The following is a 21759-nucleotide window of genomic DNA, read 5'->3' as shown; positions in this document are numbered from 1 at the left end:
CAACCACATGCACACAAGTAGTTGCAGTGCAGTACTCTGGTGATCAAGGGGTTAAAGCGGGTGGTGGGGAAGTGATACAACACCTCCTTACCACCTTTCAAATGCTCTCTAAAGAGGAATCCAAATGCATATCACTCTTCAGAGATCAAAGTATCTGTGATTGAACCCTTAGGCACACACACACCCACATTAAAACAGCAACACAATGGGGGTTATTTACTAAAGAAAAATCCACTTTGCACTGCAAGTGCACTTGAAAGTAATGTAGATCCGAGGAGGACATGTAAGGAAAAAAAAACAGCATTTTAGCTTGCACATGATTGGATGATAAAATCAGCAGAGCTTCCCCTCATTTCAGATTTACCCCTTAGATTTAGAGCGACTGCACTTCCAAGTGCACGGGCAGTGCAAAGTGGATTTGCCTTTCGTAAATAATCCAGAATATGCAATGTCTTTCTGTGAGATCTAAAGTAGTACAAACAGAACAAAATGGCAATTGTGCAAGTGAGAATTCAAGTGTTCATGATTGTGATGGCTTGAAGGAAGAAACTATTCTGAAATCTGGCTGTACTGGTCCTGGTTTTAGTGATCTCTGCCCATTTCCTGACTCGAGAGTTGAATAAGTCCGGGATCACAGGCAGGTCAGCACCGATAATTTTTTTCTGCAGACTTAACTGTCTGCTAAAGTCTATTTCTAGACTTTAACAGACAGTTTGGAACCTGAACCAAACCAAACACTTATGGAATTTCAAAGAACAGATTTGATTACAGCAGATCTTGAGACAGGTGTGATTTTTCTGAGCAGACACTGAAGTGTATCCTTTGGTCGTCTTTTTTTTAGTTTTTTGCCAAAGTTCGATGTTAAAACTTCTAGTCTTTGGAAATGATAAATTCCAGATATTTGAAGAACTCCACACCACAGTCAACACAGAACTGTTGAGTATGACAAGAAAGGATAGTGTTCGGGAGCTTCTGCTAAAAAATTCACTACTATCTCCATTTTTTTGAACGTGTTAGGCTTCACGTTCTTATATTCATATCCAAGAACTTCTTTCTTTGTGAAATTACATTGAGATATTGTTAAGCTATACAGCCAATACATGTTTCTTTGCTTGGAGTAGGAAATGTTTAAAACCTGTGTCAGGTTTTTTTTTCCTTTATATATTTTTTGCTGTTTGTTTCTCGTTGAAGGAATGTTCCCTTTTTTCTATCCTGGGATTTAGATGAACACTCGTCACAGTGAAATTTCTCTTAAGCTGGCCATGCTAATTGTACAATCTCCTTTAGCTGTAGCATCTCTTGCCATTAAAAAGTGTGCTATCCCCCCCCAAAAAATGAGAATTAGTGTGGGGTGTTCCTTTAAATTCCAAGTAGAACCTTATCCAGACATGTAGCCCCCTCCCTCATCTTCCTGAATTAGACCAAACCAAATGCCTTTCAACATTTGGTGGCAGGAAGGGGAGGGGCAAAAAAGCTTCCTGTCATTGCAAGGCACCATGTCCCAATATTGAGGGACATGGATCTCTTCCCCACATCAGGGTTCCCAAAAAGGATTCAGGGGTTATGCAGTATGACTTATAGTGGAATCTTGAAGCCACCTCTATAAAAGGAGGGGGCTCAAATAAGTAAATAAGCACATACCTTAAAAAAGGCCTTTAATAACAATACAAGAAAAAAATGCCACTAATGTCCCACAATGTAATCCCATATCATTCAAGATGTAAAGTAAATCCATGATTAATCACGGCATCCAGTGATATAAATCCTTAGTAATTAAAATGACCCAACACCCACTGGTGTGTACAGTACATGTCACATTCTCATTGCTAAATGACAGATTCCCAGTGCTGAAATAATGTAAACACATACTTTTCATTGCTGCAGTGCCAGAGATCTGTCATTTAGTGATGGCGTGTAGGCATCAGTGGGTGTCTGGATGTCATGGTTAACCTGGATTAGCATTGCTGGATGCTGTGACTGAGATGGATTTCCATCAGAAATCTCCCCCTTTAAGTCTTTAAACATTGAGGGGGTTACCTTGCAATGGTAGCAGCAAACTCTCTCCCCCTAGCAAGGTAACATTCCCCAATGTTTAGGGACTGTGGCCTCTTCCCCCAAGAAGGATGTGGAGGTTTTTGGGGGTGAACATATAGCAGAATCTGGAAGTCCTTTTTATCATAAGGGGACACCCAGATATCCACTCCCTCCCATGGTAATAAATACACCAATAGCATAAGTACCATATCCATTCCCACAAGGGGTTACAAGTAAATAAACATACATTTGAAAGAGTCCCATAATAACAATATAATAAAAAATGGCCTACTTTGTAAATCCATATGAATCATGATTTCCAACAATGTAAATCCATGATAAAACGTTGCAGGCAGTGATGTAATTCCTTGTTAAGTATGATGACCTGATGCTCATCGATGTGTACAGTGGGTAAAGAAAAGAATCCCCCCTTTGATATAATTACGTGTTGCTTTGCAGCCTGAAATAAAGACAGACACAGTTTTTGTTTTATCCAGCTGTATTTATTCAGTGCAAATTATAAAATTCCAGTGAAAGATATAACACCAACATGTTAGAATTTTTTTTTTTTTTTTTTTATCAAAAAGCAGAATCACTAAGTTGGAAAAAGAATAACCTCCTTGTGTCAGTATTTTGTTGAACCACATGCTGCCCTAATTACAGGCTTTAGTCTGTAATTAAGGCAAAAGGTGGACTTTTGTTTTGTATGGATATTTTTTGGGTAGAGGATATTTGAATAAATTTGCTCTTGCTTAGCCCTTTTTAGGTTTGTTGTGTGTATCATACACTTGTTACTGAACAGTTGTTGGGACTACTCTTTGTATGCAGCAGGCTAACTGATATGCATCTAAAGCACCACACATTTACCCCTCTGTCACCATCATTTGAGAAAGCTAGGCATTCCATACACTTCCCCAAAAACACTACATATGAGATGCAGATCTAAACTGAAAGGCAGAGTAGTAGTAGGTGAGCAGGTCATTCAGAACATAGCAGTGGTAGGGCCACACAAACATCTGGTAGGGCACCTGTACCTTTTTCCCAAAGTGGCCATCTAAAACAATCACAGAACACCAAGCAGATAGATGACAGGCTCACAAAACCTTATACTTTACCACATCCCTCAAACCTGTAATTTAAAATATGTGTGTATCTTCTGTGATATGGGGGATAACTAGCTCAGTGGTAGATGCGTTTTAGTCCATGCCAGCCGAAACTGTGCTATTAAAGGCTTCCCAACCCACCTTTATTGAAAAGGGAAAAAATAAAGTTCATACATCAGGATTTTTTCACCAGCAAACAGTCAACATTAAAATGCCAAGCTACCCGGCTCTGTTATCAGCAGCATCGCTGCTCCTGGTACTGGTACTTCAGAACCAGCTCTCTGACTCTCCCAGCTCATTCAGCCTTTAGTTGCAGCACTTCTTTGTATGGGCCCACTCCTGGGCTCTCTTTACGGGCTCTTCTGATGTCCTGTGCTCTATCAAAGTCTCCCGAGACTTACAAACTCCCTCCAGCCCCCTGAACTCACTAGTCACCTCAGCTTTCTTAGCCTTCCAGATTTGCGCAGCTGTCTTGACTCTCCCAGTCCTGTGGATAAGGAATCCCCCGAACATGGGGTGTAGTCTATTCACGAACACACATCCCACCTGGAACTGGAGCACACAGTGCTCTCTTGACAGGACTCTGGAAGCCTAGAGCTATGGTCAGGCTTGCAGGTCTCCAGCAAGACCAAGAAATGTGGTTGAAGGCTTCATCCCATCCAAGACACTTTGAAGCCTTCAAGCTACAGGCCCTCATCCAAGATTACAAAACCTGGAGAAAGAAGACACATTTTCTCAGCTCACAATAAATACGTTGAAGCCGCACATTCTGCATTAATGTGAACCCTGTGTCATTCCTTTATCTATTTCCATAGCAGCAGGGCCTCACACTGTCACACTTTATACTAGTCCTTGAAGTTACATGAAAAGCCTGTATGTACATTTTTTTAATGTAGCCATTAGTACATGTGCCCCATGACAGTGCCCAGTTTCCTTTGTCTCTTTTTTATAATAGTTTATTTATTAGTTTTATTTATTAGCTCTACAAAACAAACAACATAAATATCAAGATTTGGCTCCCTTTCCAAATCAACTTTATTGGGGTTCGGGAAAGTTCTGATTTTCCAAAGTCTGAGCACATTACATGAAACTGGCCATGAAATAAACCTGGGCAGATTCACTCATTCCTAATAGACATACACACTACCATACAGTTAGTATAGTAGATAAGGAGTATACTGTATATGTATTGCCAGCTATAATAAAACACAGGAATGTTCCAATAGTCACCCAGGTAAATCCTATATGAGATACAAAATTGATGAAAATAGCTCAGTCAGAAGGCAGTATGGTCATTAAAGATAATAAGCTGTGATGAAAAGCCAGTACATATTGAATGTGGTCATCAATCAATCTGAATAAATTGGTTTATGCAATAAGCTATCACCGCAGCAGCTTATGTCGCTATTATGAACAACAGTGGTTGCATCCCTAGTGTGCAGTCCAGACTCTTTTCACTGCCATAAGCATACTGCTATCCCAATACATATTACATATTTGAAGAAGCTGAGTCAGTAGGTGATTCAGTTATGGATGGTTCTGTGCCAGGCAACCTTGCCCCTTTTCTTGAATCTGGGAATTGTTTGCCTTTCCAAGTGATTATTCCATCCCTTATTCTGTAATAAAGAATCTGAACATAAACCTGTCATTTCTATCCTAAACCTTGATTGCTGTTTTGACTGCTATGCATTAGAACACAAGCCAGAGAAGTATGCCACTTTTATATTCCTAATAAAGACCCCGATGTGAATATACAGCCAGCTGAGGGTAGTTTGGAGACCAACATCTCATTCAAATAAACAAAATGTTAAATTTTCCTGCTTGTGAGGAAACACATATTCAGCTAGAAGAAAACTCATTCTGATGTGCTGCTCAAACCCATTTCCACCTGAGATTGGAACTCAGGCCAAAATATGCAGAACAATAGCTGCAGTGCCTGGCACTTCACTGCCCAATTTGGGAACATGTAGAAAGTAATGAATATTTGGAGCAGCACTAAGACATGATAGATGGGTAAGCAATTAGGAGTTATAAGGGACATAAAGGTACATTTTTATAGAAGCAAATTATTCTTTGTATTTTATTGTTATTTCATACTGAAAATAAAAGAAAACTCTGTGATTTCTTCTCCGTCCCCTCTACATTTATAGTTCACAGATGAGGAAGTTAATATATAGTACAAAATATAGCAGCTTTCATTGAGTCATTTCATCTTCTTCTTGTTAGACTAGGATTCTGTCATGTCTTGCTAAATTTTCTTCCAGCCAAGTTGCACAGCAAAATCAGTCTGTAATGCCGCAATGACACCAGATTTATCTGTACAATAAAATACTTGGAATTAACGTGAAAACAGAAAGAGCCAAAAGCAGGGACAGAATCCTTTATCAGAAATGTCCTAAAGGTATTTGAGGTTTTAAGGATTTCCTTTTGTTCCACAACCTGCAGAATCATAAAGTACTTAATTTAAGTTAGTTAATTAATTTAAATTAGTATTTAAAGTAACCCTTTCCATGCCTAAGCTAGAGTAGCAGCTGCAATGTAATGTAGGTACCTTTGGGTACCTGTACATATCGTTGCCAGTGTCCCTATTACCCTAGCAACAACTAAACCCATAGCACTCTCATATACTAATCTCAAATTTTAGAAAGAAAACCAGGTGCTGCCTCAAATTCCTCTTACCTAATTAAATTCTAGTCACAAACTACCTGATAATTTGCAATCACCAATTTTAAACAATACTAACTGATAACTACTATCCAGCTTGAGGTAGCTTAAGGACATTTTTCATCATGGTGGCTTTAGTTATCTCAGCCTGTCATTTTACCTTCTCATAGATGATTGCCAAATGCTGCTAGTCACTGTGGCCATTGTGTCCAATTTATGGTACATTAAATTTCCATATTAGCAGTGACACAATTGTTCCTTTCTCATACACAAAAGAAAAAGAAAAGAAAGAAAGAAAAAAAAAATGATCATCAATGATTAGGTTTAACAGATTTTCCTGTATGTTGGGAAATCTTTGATTCATCTCATTGAGTTGATTTACTAAATAAATAGAGCAAAGTTAGTTTTTAAGGCTTATGGTCACTTTGCAAAGTTAATGTTAACTTAGCTTAAATAGTGATCCAATCATGTGTAAGCCAAAGCCGGAATAGTCCGGGTTATTAAAATATTTGTATCTGACTCTCAGACTGGTTATCTTAGTTTACTTAAATATTTATAACTTACATTCAAACTGAATGGTCTAGTTTACTAAAATATTTGTAACTGAAAGTTACACTGGGTGGCCAGTTTTATTAAATTAGTAATGGATGCTAAAACTCAATGCTCTGGTTTACTAAAGCATTTGTAATTAACTCTCAAACTGCATGGCCTGGTTTACATACATATTTGTGGAAGACACTCACGCTGGGTGGCTTTGTTTACTAAAGATTGAACTGTGGAGAGACGGCGCTTAGTTTACATCATGTATGGCCAGCTTACAGGGGAAAACATACTAAATCAGAAGAAAAATACCAAAATGCCCTGCCCATTGAAACGAATGGGCAGTGCTGTCAAACGGCCTGTAAAGCGCTTTGGTAGCACCACAACATGGGTGCTTTTAACCTTTTGTTTGGCCGCGGGGGTTAAACGTGCCCCACTAGCAGCTGAAAAGTGCAGCTAAAACAACGGTAAAGCACCGCTAAATCTAGCCACACTTTACCGTTAATGGGGTGTGGCCCCAGTGTGAAAGGGGTCTAAGAGAGAGTTTAAATGTTTTCCTAATGACCAATAAATGCTACTTTTTATTTAGCACAGTGTAAAGAATACAGTAAACTATGTATCACAATAAAACCACAAACTATCAAGTTTATGTTTAGTCCCGTGTTTTGTCATTAGTCATATATATTAGTTCCCCACAATGCCGGTGGAGGGAGAGGAATTTATGAAAACTAGTGCAAAAAAGGGAACATATTATTCCATTTGCTATAACTCCAATTAAAATGACACTTTTTTGCACCAATTCTCATAAATCCAGTATGACTTAACACTTATCAATTCATTTAAAAACATATGAATTCATCTTTCAATGAACATGTTACTCATTGACACATTTATTAAAAAGTAGCACTAAAGTGATACCCACAGGGTCATTTCAGCAATAATGTAATATTGTAATATGTTTGTTTAAATAGATTGAATTAATTGTGTCCTAAAGACAACATTGTAGCCTCCAAATACTAATACTAATATCATTTATTTAAAAAAAAGGCTTGACAGTTATCTTGGGATTCTGTATCGAATTCAGTCAAATTAAATGTTTTATTGGGTTTCTGACCTCATTCAGCTTGATCCCCACAGCAATCAGGTGAGCAGAACCTACAAAGTAACTGACTTAGTTGTGTATGACAATATTTAATATTGGTAGGAAAATAGTATTGTGTTGCTTCTTTTGTATTCATACTGGCATTCCCAGGCTATCCTTCTGAATTAGTTTGTTGAAAATAGCATTGCACACTGTCAAAAATAGCCGAGGTTTGTATTTATTTTTCCAGTGTAGAACATTGGGTTTCTAAACATGAAATTAGAATACAAAAAAAAGTACAGACGTGAAGGCTTTTATGTATTTACCAGAATGATACAGGATAAAGATCACAAAGCTCAGTACATGTTACAATCTGACTATGCAACTTCCTTTAGATCTACCAGTAATTATGTAATGCAAGAGCATGTCTGATTGGATACAGATTGATTGGATTGTTAAGTAGGTCTTCATGTTATATAGTCCTGGTAAATCTAAAGGAGGTTGTACAAAGATTGTACAGTCAGATTCTAACTTTTTAACAGATTGTATATTTGAGCTTAACTGAACTGAATTCTGGGAAAAGAAAAAGCTCTTCCTTACTATGGGACTGTGCCTACGCAGCAAGGGCTACCTATTTATACCTAAGGGACTTGGTAAAGCAGTTTTACTAACTAGACATCTGTTCTCACAGACTCCTTTGTGTTGCTAGACTACTCCCTGCATCCACTTGTCCCCTGTACTGCAGAGGTTAGATGCCTCAGACCTCACCAAGATCAATTCATGAATCATAGTCCTGCACTGGATATGAGTCTGATGAGAGACAGTCCTCTGCCGGAATGTAGGGGAGTGCCATTGGCTGAGGGAGCAGGTAAGTAAATGTGCTTTTAGCATTCCCTATACATAAACGTGCAGTTAACCCTGGAGCCTCAGAGTTGGACTTTAGGATCTCACTTGGACCCAACCTCAGGCAGTAATAAGTAATGGAAAAATATGCAACCATTACCAGCTCTGTCATATTTTATCACATAGTGTACATATTTAAGCTAATACATTAAATAAGTGCATCTTGTTGGAAGCATGCTTTTAGTTCACCAGGGCTTGGTCTTTTCCAAGGAGCTATGAGCCATAAGTGGAGTGCTATGTGCAGCATTGGACACCTCAAATGCAGAGCAAATCCCGGATGTGTAAGTGCCTGCCTATGCAACATGAGCATCTGCTGCATGACAGGGGAATCTTTTATTCTGCTAGCGCAATCTAATGCTCAGCTCAGGGCTGAGCAGCCTCATTTAGGGGAGCTCTGTGAAAATCAGGGTTAGAGGACAGTCCAAGTGTACTGTTGTTGCTGATATTTAAATAAAGAAGGCATTGACACCAGGGAAAGCAAGCAAAAGTACAAGCCCAGCAAAGTATAAGAGTAACAGCAACATCAAGTGCAACAGCAGCAGCATCTGTTGCAGAAGGGATTGGGCAAATTCCCCTAGAGTAAGAGAAGGAGGCCAAAAAAGTCAGCAACATTATAAATCAGGGTCTTAAAGAGCAACAAACACAAGCAGACACAGACTGCTTCTGCTAGGTGGGAGACTTAAGGTCTTTAGATTTCTGCATCATTTTTGCAGTAATGTTACAGGGTGGAACTCAGAAAAAATTATTGTTAATGCTATTGACAGACTACATTATATATGCCTTTTTTTATTTTGCCTATACTTTCACTTTAAGTGCCTACAAGTGATCAGCTCCTTTTTTGTGCCCTCCATGTCCCTAAAAATCAGTGGCGCTCACAATATGCAGCAGAAAATAAAATGTTTATCACGCCCCATTAACTGCAATGGTTACCCCTGTCTTTCCTATTGTATTCTGCTACACCGAACTTCCCTGCGAGCAGACTCACTCTTTCTCATTTTCACATAGTATAATAATTGAAATGAATATTCAAGAAATTTTTGGAGTGAAAATTCTCAACTTCTCAAAAAACAGCCTAGTTGTATTTAGAAGGTGAACTACTTATCATTAACAGCCTTACCCATTCATGTTGCTACCAATGGTTGAGTAATGGTGACTTCATTCACAATGATTTGTCATGGGTATTAGAGACAGGTCTAGGAACACTTTTTATTAATTAGTGGATAATTGCTTAGGGGCTGATAACAAATCATATTACCATTAGCACATGGCTAGGCCTCACTCTGAATAAGTCCTAGCATTTTCCTGATAGCCCGTTACAGGCAGGGGTTTATAGACCCCTTGTGTGGTAGCAACCATTTTAGATGAGAAGAATAAATGTGCTGACACTTGATGGACTATTGATCCCAGCACGTCTGATGCAAAGTTTGGAGTTTGGAGAAAAGTTTAAGTTTTCGGTAATGGAGTGGTAAATGTCTGCCCCATGCAGAGCGCTGGACATATTTGTAATCAATGGGCGCGATCACCCGCCGTGATTGCCACAGGTGATAGCACATACTTTACAGTCACTGAAATTCAGGATAGGTACAAGTGTCCGCACCAGCACGGGGTGAGGTAACTGGGTAGCAGGAACAACAATATTGACAATCCTAGACGGTTGCTATGGACAAAGGCACTTGTAAAAGCTGAATTGCAGACAAACACACATACTTTTTCCCTGTTTGAATCCTCAATGCAAAGGCACAAGCAAAGTCTCCCCTCTTTTTCATTGCTAGGGGCGATGGCCAGCAAGTTAACCATGAAGGTGGATCTCGGCGGGACCTCCAAAATTTAGCGACGCCCTCATAGGGTCAATACGTTCTATGTTCTGGCATTCACACATTTCACCCTGCTGATCAAACATCCATTTTTGAACACTTTCCCATACAATGAATAGTCTCTTGCTTATTTTTGTTGTTTTTATTAGGGGATTAAGCTTGAATGGGGAAAAGGTAATTAATCTTTAGCAATGGAAATAATGTTGTTTGAATACAGATCTAACAGTCTCTTTCTCTGCACATCTCCTCCAGCACACTACTTGAGATCACTGGCTTCACTTCACTGTCTAAATCTAGATTCCTGTCACCATTAGCACATGGCAAGGCCTCACTCTGAATAAGTCCTAACGTTTTTCTGATAGTCCATTACAGGCAGGGGTTTATAGTCCCCTTTTGTGGTAGCAACCATTTTAGATGAGAAGAATGAATGTGCTAACTGACACTTGGTGGACTACTGATCCCAGCACTTCTGATGCAAATCCTGCCAGCCCTCCTGGCTGCAACAACTTGACTCCACAACAACCCCACAGCCTCTCCCTCTGGCTCCACATCTAATCCTGGCATGTCTTTTCCAGAGCTTTCCACTGTGCTATTAACTCACAAATCCCGGCATGGATCCCTCCTGAATGACTTTCTCTGGCAGTGCTCCCAACTGTCTTCTTCCAGCTCCTGTTCCAGGACAAGTCTCAATGACCGTGTAGAGAGAGGCTCCCTCCCAGCTCCCAACCTCCCGACCTGTGGTACACCCCCCCAGAAATGGGGTTCCCTCAGACCATGACAGTCTAAGCCCTTGTACACACGGTTGGAGATTCCGACGGAATGTGTCCGATCGGACCGTTTTGTCAGATAACCTGACTGTGTGTAGTCTTCATTGGACTGTTTCCTTCGGAGTATCCGACGGACCAAGTTTTCCAACTTGTCGGTAAAATTTTCCGACAACATGATACGATCGGACCTTGTCCGATCATGTGTAGAGAATTCCGATCGGACAAAGAACCACGCATGCTCAGATCAAATTCCTACACCAAAGCTATTGGCTACTAGCCTGAACGTAATCCCGTCGTAATGAAATAACGTCATCACGTTCTGAACGATTGGATTTTCCGACAACTTTGTCCGACCGTGTGTATGCAACAGTTTCGGACAAAATCCGTCAGACAAAATCCGACGGATTTGGTTGTCGGAATGTCCGACCGTGGGTATAAGGGCTAACACTCCATCATTCAGTTCATCCATCCGACAACTCCTTCCACAGCAGGCTGACCATGGGTATATATAGGAGGCCTGTCCCCTGCTAATCCTAGCTGGGGATTAGTCAGTGCACCCCCATTCACCCCATGTCACTCCAGCTCTCTGCCCTTCCCCTTTTCCAGAAGCTTCTCCCTGGAAACAGAGGAGGCGCATAAGAGCTGAGGCACATGTCAGTCATCTGCTGCTACACTAAAACCTCTCCCCTGCCCCCAGATCAAAACAAACAGTCCTAGCTCAAAGCTAGGCCGGCCTAAATGTATCTGTACTGGCAGTATACACAAAAACCTACTACTCTAGCACCTACCTAAAAGTAGAGGGTACTACACTTATATGTTTTTTTTACAAGGTATTGGGTTTTCCCGTTACATAAAGAATATGGTTGCTGACCTTCACATACATTTTCAGACTACTAATTCTATTAGAATTGGCTTTAGTCACAGTTTCTTAGGCCACGGTAGGCCATGTTCAAAAGAAGAAGATAAATATAACAATAAACAAGATTTAAGTTATTGGAGTCAGAAACCCCCTAATATGTTATTTTTTGCCACTGTCATTGGAATAGAAAGTTATATTTTAGTTCGGAGCACAGTTTTATCAGCTAAAGGAATATTGGTTCTTCCATTTACAGTAATTAACTGTGAAACTACTCAGTTCTCCGATCTCTAAAAGTCTTTGATCAAAGAAGTGGAAGAAACGTGTAGTGTCACAAAGAGGAAAAGAAAATTGGCATAATAAGAGAATAACTTTACACTACAGTGTTCCCGTTCTTTTGCAGTTTGATTAGCTTCATCCTGTTCAGTTCTCTTTACTTACTCATGCCTAAGTTTGATATATGCCACTGCGGTCTCATATTGAACACACTCACATCATATCTACCCGCAAGTTGTCCAGCCCACCAAAGGAACAGTTAATGTTATTCTCTCATTGGTACAGATCTGTAAATGGGTGCTGTCTGTTTCCACCACCACTCCGTCCATTGCTGCCATTTTTGGATTCACTGTAGTGTTTTCGGAAAGAAGCCAGCAATGGCAGTCCATGTGTTCATCACATGAGAGTTGAACTTTGAATTTGAGGAAATTTGTAATTTAACATCAAACACCAAAATATATCAGACACAGTGGGGTTGATTTACTGAACAAAAATAGACTGATCACTTTGCCAGGGAAGTTGCACCATGCAAGGATATTTTTCTCAGTGCTTAGTGAATAAGGTGAAGCTCTGCTGACTTCCATCATTTAATCACGTGCAAGCAAAAATTGCGTTTTTTTCTATTGTCCTTGCATGTGATTGGGTATTCTTTGCAAAGTAAAATTTTACCACTTTTACTAGGCTCTGAGGAAAATTTCCTTGCATAGTACAACTTCTTATGCAAAGTGAACAGCCTACTCGCTTTTAGTAAATTAACCACAGTATAGTGTTAGTGTTGATTAGGTCATTCCTAAATGCACAAGGGGATCAGAAAGGAATTATTTAACTGTTAAAGAACATTGTATGATGCATTTATGGACTTTTATTGTCTTACCCTGGATTAACTGCAGGTTTGGGGATCTGAGGATGCAGAATTTTAATATTATTTTTGTCTTTTGGGTGAGCTCTGTGAATATGTGTCTTTTTCCAACTTACGTATATGAAACTGTTAACGCCTGCCTAAAAAAGGTCCCAAAGAAGCACTTACTCTCTCTACACTGCAGTGATGTACCTCTCATCCTCCTCCAGTACCAGTTACTTCTCCTCTTCTGTGTTAAGTGATGTACAGCTTTATTCAACCCACTTCCTTTTTACACCCTTTGGGCAGGGGATATATGAAGAGAACAAGACCCCTGTCATGTGACACTGTTCTCTGTATCATAGAGGACCATTTCTGCAGGACAAAGAGGACACAGGGATGTCACACAAATGTAACAGAAAAAACTATGGGTATATTTCCCAAAAGTCAGCTGGACCTAGAAATAAAACATGTTTTAAATCTTTCCGACGGACTCGAATCCGGTCGAAAAATCCATTCTTCTGTATGCTAGTCCGACTGGCAAAAACCGACGCTAGGGCAGCTATTGGGTACTGGCTATGAACTTCCTTATTTTAGTCCGGTCATACGTCTTCATGGTCAAATTCATCGGACTTTGGTGTGCTTGTGTGTGGCCAAGTCCATTCATTCAGAAATTCCGTCGGAACTCCGCCGATAGTCCGTCGGACCTAGTCCATCAAAATGTCCAGTCGTGTGTATGCGGCGTTACTTTTGAGAGAATACACTTCCTGTTGTATGTAGAAGTGAAGTGATAACTTTCCAATGGGACACAGATGGCAAAAAAAAAAGAATGACAATATAAAACCATTCCATATGCTAACCAAAATAATTGTTTTTTTTTACTTTACATAAACTTTAAGGGATCTTTTAGACAGGCAGTAATTAAAGCAGTATGGCAGCAGTTTGCAGGCATTCAGAAGCTGCTACTGACACTTCCTGACACTAGTTTTTCTTTTCCTTTTTCTTTTTAATGTGGAAGTGCAATCTTACATTGTGGGACCGCACTGCAACTGAGAGCTAAAAATTCAGCTCACAATTGCAGTGCGGCCCTACTGATCTCAATGGGTGAATTTGACAAAGAGTGCCATCTGACAAACTTTGCGGCCCAAATTAAATTTGCCATGTGTACAGCCCAAGTTGAAATTCAAAGTGTAGTGGGTCCTGTTAGGCTGTAATGTTAGATTCTGGTGGGCAGCCGGGAGGGGGGTGATAAAACTACAGCTTGGGCTCCTGTTTTTTCAGCCCCTTGGCTGAAAAACATCATTGACTCAATATGGCCACATGTTTTATATTTTACCACACAGTTTATGTGACTGTTTTTGCAAGCGGCTTTCTTCACTATTTTAGTTTTTTTCATTTCAGTGCATTTTCTCCTTATTTGTAATATGACCACATGGCTGTGACATCATTGACTTAATATGGCCACATGGCCACATTAAGGCATGAAATACAAAAATATTTTAATCCTTTTTGTTGCATCATCAAGTTGTTTTGTAGTGCTGTATGAAGCACAGAAAATTTAGCAACAATGCTTTTTTAAATGCTTTTTTTTAAATTCAGGCATCCTGGCATGCATTGTTTCTCCAGTAAGATGCCCTTATAATTGAGATGTTATCTATAGCTATTGATTCAATCTGCTATTTATATTCATTCTGTTATCTCTCACTGAGTTTTAATTCTCTGCATGTCCCCATCGGAGTGAAGTCCTCAGCAGGTCATTCAAAAGTTACATTTGTACTTTCAACCAATGAAATGGATTTGCCATTACTACAATACAAAAACATTTGCACTGATAGTGAATAGGAGCAACATAACTTATTGGTTACATTGGTTCTAAAGCCTAACCATTTTCTACCTTAATGCATCCCCTTCATTAAGGTAAAAAAATGTTCCAGTACCTGCATCGCCTCCTCGCCCCTCCTTTTACTTACCTCCTCATGCAATCCAATGCTGTGCTCATCTGTAGCGGCTCTCCTCACTTTCACATGCTTTGCTGAGGCAGTGGGAGCCACTGGCTTCTGCTGCTGTTAGTCAAATCCTGTAAAAAGGTAGCAGGGGATGGGGCCAAGCCACCCTGTATGTGTCTATGGATGCAGGCAGCATGGCACGGGATTGAGCCTGCAGGCGTGCCACCAGCAACTCTCTATGGTGGCACACCGAGAAGAGGAGGAGCCAGGAGTGCCGGCAGGTGGCCCCAGACGAAGAGGATTGAGGCAGCTCTGTTCAATTCTATTCTTTGTTTGTTATTTAAAAAAAAAAATACTTTACAATTACTTTACAGTCTTTACAGTTACAGAGACAATCAGAGAATTGGACCCTGAGGCTTTCCTCATTGTTCAGTTTCCCTAATATAGAGAGCTTTATAGTTACAGATGAGTCTTGATTCCCCAAAAGGACCCTTTTCAGGTTGTTTAGTAAAGCGGGCAACCCTATAAGAATCATTGAACACCTTCTGTAATTATTTAGTCAATCAGAGAGATTTCTTTGTTTGAGATAATTGAACCCTCTATTTGTACTGCCCATTGACACTGATAAAGAAATTCTGAGGAAATCCAAAATGTTACAGTTATTCCCAGAACGAGATAAGGAGACATTTTCCTAGGACAGATGTTTAAGCCCTTGTACACACGGTCGGACATTCCGATGGACAATGTCCGATAGGACCGTGTTGTCGTATAATCCGACAGTGTGTGGGCTCCATCGGACTGTTTCCGTCGGAATATCCAACAGACCAAGTTTTCCAGCTGGGCTATAAAATTTTCCGACAACATGATCCGATCGGACTTTGTCCGATCATGTGTAAAGAATTCCGATCGGACAAAGTGCCACGCATGCTCATATCAAATTCCTAGACCAAAGCTATTGGCTACTAGCCTGAACGTAGTCCCGTCCTAACGAAATAACGTCATCACGTTAAGTACGATCGGATTTTCTGACAACTTTGTCCAACTGTGTGTATGCAACAGTTTCGGACAAAATCCGTCGGACAAAATCCGACGGATTTGGTTGTCGGAATGCCCGACCGTGTGTACAAGGGCTAAAAGGTAGATTTTCCTCATTTTGGGACAGTTCCTTTAACTACCTGTTGGCTCTCTGGAACAGGAAGTATAGGAGGAATTTCCCTTGTTACACAAACAGCAAAAAAATAACACGGCAGTCGTTTTAACTGTTCTCTATTTCATCCAAAGTTAAAAAATGAACTAAGTCCATGTAAAGTTCTGAGTTTTTCCACAATCACCATCTTCATCCTCCATCCTTGCATCCTGTAAACTTCTGTGAGAGAAAACCAGTAACTATGTTATAATAAAAATTAGGCCTCTGCTACACTATTTGTGCACTGTGAGCTGACATCAGAAATATTCTTTAGTGCTGGAGACAAAAGTCCCTCACATGATAGAATTCTGTGATGCTAAAATTGTCAGCAGGATCCACTTGTATATTATCTACGCAAATGCTTCTCTGCAAGATTCTCAGTGTGAGTGAGATGGGGAGGAAAGCGAAAGCCTATTATTATGGAAAACTGTCTCTGAAGTGTTCTTTCGTGGTCTTAACACACATGTGTGCATTTCAAGGTAGAAAAAAAATATATATTTTTATACACAAATTTACAGCACCTCTAAAAATATAGTTTGTCTGTTTATGGGAAAGTATCGGACACTGCTGGAACCTGGAAACTAAATATTAGTTACATTTTATTAACAGACTCATTTTGTGCAAGGTTTCGGAGTTTATTTCCATCTGCCTTTCATAGCTTAATGAATGTGAACTGGTTAGGGGTCCAAAGGAAACCAAACCACCAGTTCACCAAGGAGGTAGTGCCACTTGCTTCCTCCATGGGGTGCTAGCTTCCCCTACTTGGCTCCAGGTTCCAATGCTTTGGGAGAGGAATCTCCCTACTGGTACCAACAGAGCAGAGGGGCTTCCTGGCTGCTTCATAACGGGATACCAGCCTAACATGCCTGATGTGCTGGGCTGCTAGTTAGCTCTGGGAGGCACGTTGTTTTTTCTTTTTTTTTTTTTGTTTGAATTTTACTTTAAAACCTTAAACTCTGCCATAAAAAACAAACATAGCATATCCTTCTATAGTGTTTACCTGCCTCAATGTATAACACTGAGTGTGAGTGTCTACAGTCTGGTTCTTCTGCTATCTGCATGAGTCATGGGGCGGCTCCAATGGAATCGCGATAGGTAAGCTCACCAGCCTGTGAATGACAGCCTCAGTTATGCATGTTTCCCTATGAGATTGTATAGAGGGGGTGTGTCTATAACCTCCACTCTGTGTAAATTCTGGACCTCTTAAATAGACATAGAGAATTAAGGGCTGCAGATAAACAGGTACAACATAGGCAAGAGGATTTGTTTAATATATATGTATCACCTGAGCTTAGTCACTTTACTGGGTATATGTAAGGCAGGGGTGTCAAACTCAATTTCATCATGAGAAATATCAGCATCATATTTTCCTTAAAAGGACTGTTGTATCGGTAAGGTTATATAACTGCATATACACTTTATCATATTAAATAATTTCCTCTGCATTCGATTCAGCTGCCAGGGTCTGAGACCAGTGGAGGCAGAGACAAGGAGGTGCTGAGTTTTGTCCTTCTCTAGGCTGCCGACTGCTGATATGATGTGAGGGCAGAGACGAGCCTCTCAGCAGCTGCACAGAGATGTGCAAGGTCTGGCAAAGGAGTTATGACCTCCTTTCCACTGCAAGATGCTGAGATAAAGTGGGGGTGGAGACCAGGGGGGTGTTGCAACTATAAGAGAGGTGCAAGGGCCACATGTAATGGCCTACAGGTCCGGATTTTCCCCAAGGGCCTAGTGTTTAACACATGTGATGTAAGGGTTTACAATCTCTTTAACCCTAAAAGTGTTGAACCTGGTTTGAAAATGGCAGGTGAACATGCAGGGAATTAAATGTACCCCTTTATAAATGTGGTAATTAATACAGTTAATACCTTTCCATATTGAACAACAAAATGTTACCAAATATAAGAAAATTAAATTTTCACTGGAAAATATTGAGAGAATGTTCACTAATGTCACTTTTTAAATAGAGCATATTTTGCCAAAGCACAATGGGTGAATCTGGGTGAATACAGACAAATTGGCTATCAAATCTTTTGTAAAATATACTCCACATCTTTTACTTCAGAGCATATTGTTCATTTTAACATAACTCCTTTATTCTATACCCAATCAATAATGCAATTATGTAACGATACTGCCCTTTTTAATCTAAAAATTCAAAACAAGTGCAGCACTAAATATACAGATATCCCTTAATGGATATATAGTGCAAACAGTAAACAATATATAAATACATATTATGAAAATTTGAATATTGCACTTTATGTTCTTATATAAATCAAATAATTTGATGAGTATTAAAGTGCAATGTGCAATCATTGTCCATATGTGTCCTTATATGAATCAAGCAATGGTGAAAATATTGTGCCAGTCCATTATATGCATAATAAGTAAATTGATCTCTTCACAATTATCCACCAGTATACGTTTTCCTCCTAGTGTTCCCTCCACCGGTTGTGCCCTCGCCTTATAGGCTTATTAAATATGCCTTTGGAACTGATTGTTCCTTTGAAATGCTCCTCATGATATTCCTTCTCCTTATAAGCTGCCCAGTAAACTCTAGTCCCATTGATCAATTTAAGAGTTAAGTCTCCTTGCTGCTGATTGTGAACTCCAATCACATCGACCACATGCAAAGCAATCAGATCTGGCAATAGTGCTTTATCAGTTTTTTTTAAATGTATTATATTCAAAAGGGTCATAACAAATGTGCACTCACTTTTCAAAACTTAAAAACAAGTCTGTGTGTATTATATTTGTACCAGCAGTGCTAAGACAGATATGTCACCTCTCAACCGGCTCTGCAACCCCAGCCATCAGTGTTCCTTCCGTCTTTTACACTCAGGATGATGCTTTATGGTTCTACGTTTATCAGCCTCTAAGGGACCCCCAACTAGTTTCGTCACTCATCATCACTTCCTCTGGGAGATGTGATTGGCTGACGAATGTCCTAGTGTTTATATAGTGGTTTACCGTCACCGTTTCCTTGTAGCCCCTTTTTAATCTAGTTCATAGTATTTATTTTATATTCTGCAAGATTTCTTATTTGCTTATTTTGTGTTTTTACATATTACATAGGATTTCAATTCAGTATTGCCACTTCAGTCTTTAAAGCCATGTGATTCAGAAGTCATATTATACAGTGCATGTTGGTATGAGATTCTAATAAATAAATTATTTGTATTTCTGCAGCTACCAAAAATCCAGATGGAGCCTGGACATGTCACTTCAGAGATGCCTGAGAATTAGGATACTAGCTATCTATAAATGAACTGTTATTAGGAGCCTGCCTGACATATACACAGACTTGAAATTTGTTTGGAATTACTGTTACCTGGGAAACCTCAGAATTATAGGCTGCTTGCACAGTGAGATTCCTGAAAATAGGACCAAAGCATGAAATAGGTGAAGTCAAGCTAAGTTTATCTAAGAAACATTTCAAGTTATCCAAATCTAAACCATTTGTAGCAGGGCTCCTAAAACATCCAAGGAATCTGCTTGTTTTGCAAACTCTGTTTCAGAAATACTCAGATTATCCCTGTTATATTTAGCCAAGGAAACTGTCATAACCGTCATAACAAATTCACTAGTTCCCCTCAGACTGTGAAGAGCATTGTCATGGAGGAATATGAATTCAGTGTTAAACAGCTGCAACCGAATGTTATCTCGGTACGCCTCTACAAGCGAAAAGTTGGTGGCCTCGGGTTCCTCGTCAAACAAAGACGGAACAAGCCCCCTGTGATCATTTCTGATTTAATTCGAGGTGGGGCAGCAGAGCAAAGTGGGCTGGTGCAGGTAGGTGACATATTATTAGCAGTGAATGACAGGCCACTTGTAGATGCCAGCTATGAATCTGCCCTGGAAATTTTGCGCAGTATCCCCTCAGAGACATTTGTCATACTCATCCTCAGAGGTCCTGAGGGCTTCACAACCCACCTGGAAACCACGTTTACTGGAGAAGGAACAACTAAGACCATTAGAGTCACTAGACCTTTGTGCCCCAAGTCCAAGTCAAGTGATCTGTCCAGTCAGAGCCTGTGTAGCAAAGAACAGCAAAGCATGGTGGACAGTGCCACAAGCTCAGCAGGCTCTTCTTGGCAAGAAGTCCACCATCTTCTTCACTTAAATGGGCTTGATGAAGTCAAAGGAGATGACATCAGCATAAGTCCTTGCCTTAATGGGGGTGCAGAAAGCAACGACATCCTGAAAGAGATTGAACCTGTAGTGAATATGTTACAGAAGGCACGGAAAAACTTAAATGGAGATGGACATTTCCAAATGGAAAAGAGAGACGCAGAAGTTCAAGTAGACAGGTAAGACAGCTTTTACATTAAAGAAATGTAATATGACCAGTCTATTATCCATTTATGACATGCCAAACAAAATAACTACAGTTTAATATAGTTCCAAAGACCATGATTATTTGTATTTAATACAAGGAATTGTACTTTAGGCTATAAAACCTGTGAAAAGTAATCAGCTTTTAACTTGACAGCATTTCCTCAAGAGCTTGATAAAAGTCAGCAAGGATTCAGGTTATTATTGTATCATTCTGACTGGAATTCCTTATCCCCTTCAGCATGCTCTCTCCTCATCCATTGTGAGATATAAAAAGGAAATGTCAGCTCTAGTTAGGATATGTTGTTAGTCTTTTTAAGGATGGAGATGTAATCTCCTGGTTCACACTTTAAAGATGAGGATGCTTATTTGTTATTTTTTAATTAAATGTGACTACTGTATCCTCAGATGAGAATTTCCATATTATGACTATTTAACTCATTTTATTCCCAAGAAAACAGGTCTAGCAAAATTCTAGCATAATCAATGTGTTTTTTTAGTGCAGTACATTTTTTATAGAAAATAATGTTTAATTTTTTTGTGCCCTTGCAGAGACAAGTTCAGAAAACCATGTCTCTGCACATGGTGTGAACACGGAACATAGAAAACAATTGTTTTCCGTGTGTCTTGCAGAGACCTACATAATAGATATGCACGTCTCTGCACATGGTATGAACAAGCCTATGCAAGTCAGATTTGTGAATTTCTATCAGGTTTTCTGCACATATGGTGTGAACAAGGTCTCAAAGTAAACATGTTACAAATCTGGCCAGTCCAAATGGAGCATATGATGAAAAAAAAAAAAATATTAGAGGAGGTTACTTTCACTGAAAACCACATGTCTGTCAATGCCAGTAGATCCAGAAAATAAACCAGGGATACCATCTGGGTTCATCAGGGGTGTCAGGGATCATGGGTACCCATGCAAAATATCTGTGATACATTGTCATTAGACAGCAGATAACTGGTACCAACAACACACAATGCCTGTTTTTAGCTGTCATTAGATAATGAAACATATGCATCGGCACACCATAACTGTGAATTAGATATGTAATTAGACAGCAGATCAAAGGCAAAAGGCATAGAGCCAGTCTGAGTGGTTCTGAGTTTTGTTATCATTCTAATGACCAATCATAGTGATCACAAATGTAAAAACAGCATTGTTTATATTTGCGAGCTCTCCCTTGCCAGTGCCAGTACCTTAAACATCGGGTGTTCATTTGTTCACCGAATTTAGAAAATTATGGGGTGTTTGAGGGAAATTTGAGCGCCCGCGGAATGCCCCATAATGCACTGCGAGATCGGCAATGCACTGCAAGGTCACAGTGCATCGACGGCTGCTAATTGGCCAAAGCATGCACCTGACCTGCATGCTTTGGCTAATCACAGCACGCTCTGCTGTGGGAGCCA

General features: G+C 39.8%; 1 protein-coding gene across 4 annotated transcripts in view; it reads left to right on the top strand.

The window, feature by feature from the left end:
- Positions 1-21759, top strand: part of NOS1 (nitric oxide synthase 1) — a 358775-nt gene that overhangs the window by 199658 nt on the left and 137358 nt on the right. For all 4 annotated transcript variants that reach the window (XM_077462056.1, XM_077462053.1, XM_077462055.1 and 1 more), the window contains exon 2: positions 19201-20321. In XM_077462056.1, coding sequence (XP_077318182.1) covers positions 19627-20321 — 695 coding nt within the window. In that variant the 5' untranslated portion in view covers positions 19201-19626. The remainder of the gene's footprint in view (positions 1-19200; positions 20322-21759) is intronic.

Source organism: Lithobates pipiens, unplaced genomic scaffold, assembly GCF_037356315.1.
Source record: "Lithobates pipiens isolate NorthernLeopardFrog02 unplaced genomic scaffold, aLitPip1_a1.2 Scaffold_3, whole genome shotgun sequence".
NCBI classification, from domain to species: Eukaryota; Metazoa; Chordata; class Amphibia; order Anura; family Ranidae; genus Lithobates; species Lithobates pipiens.
Note: the sequence above shows the minus strand (reverse complement) of the source record. Positions and strands in the feature narration are given on the sequence as shown.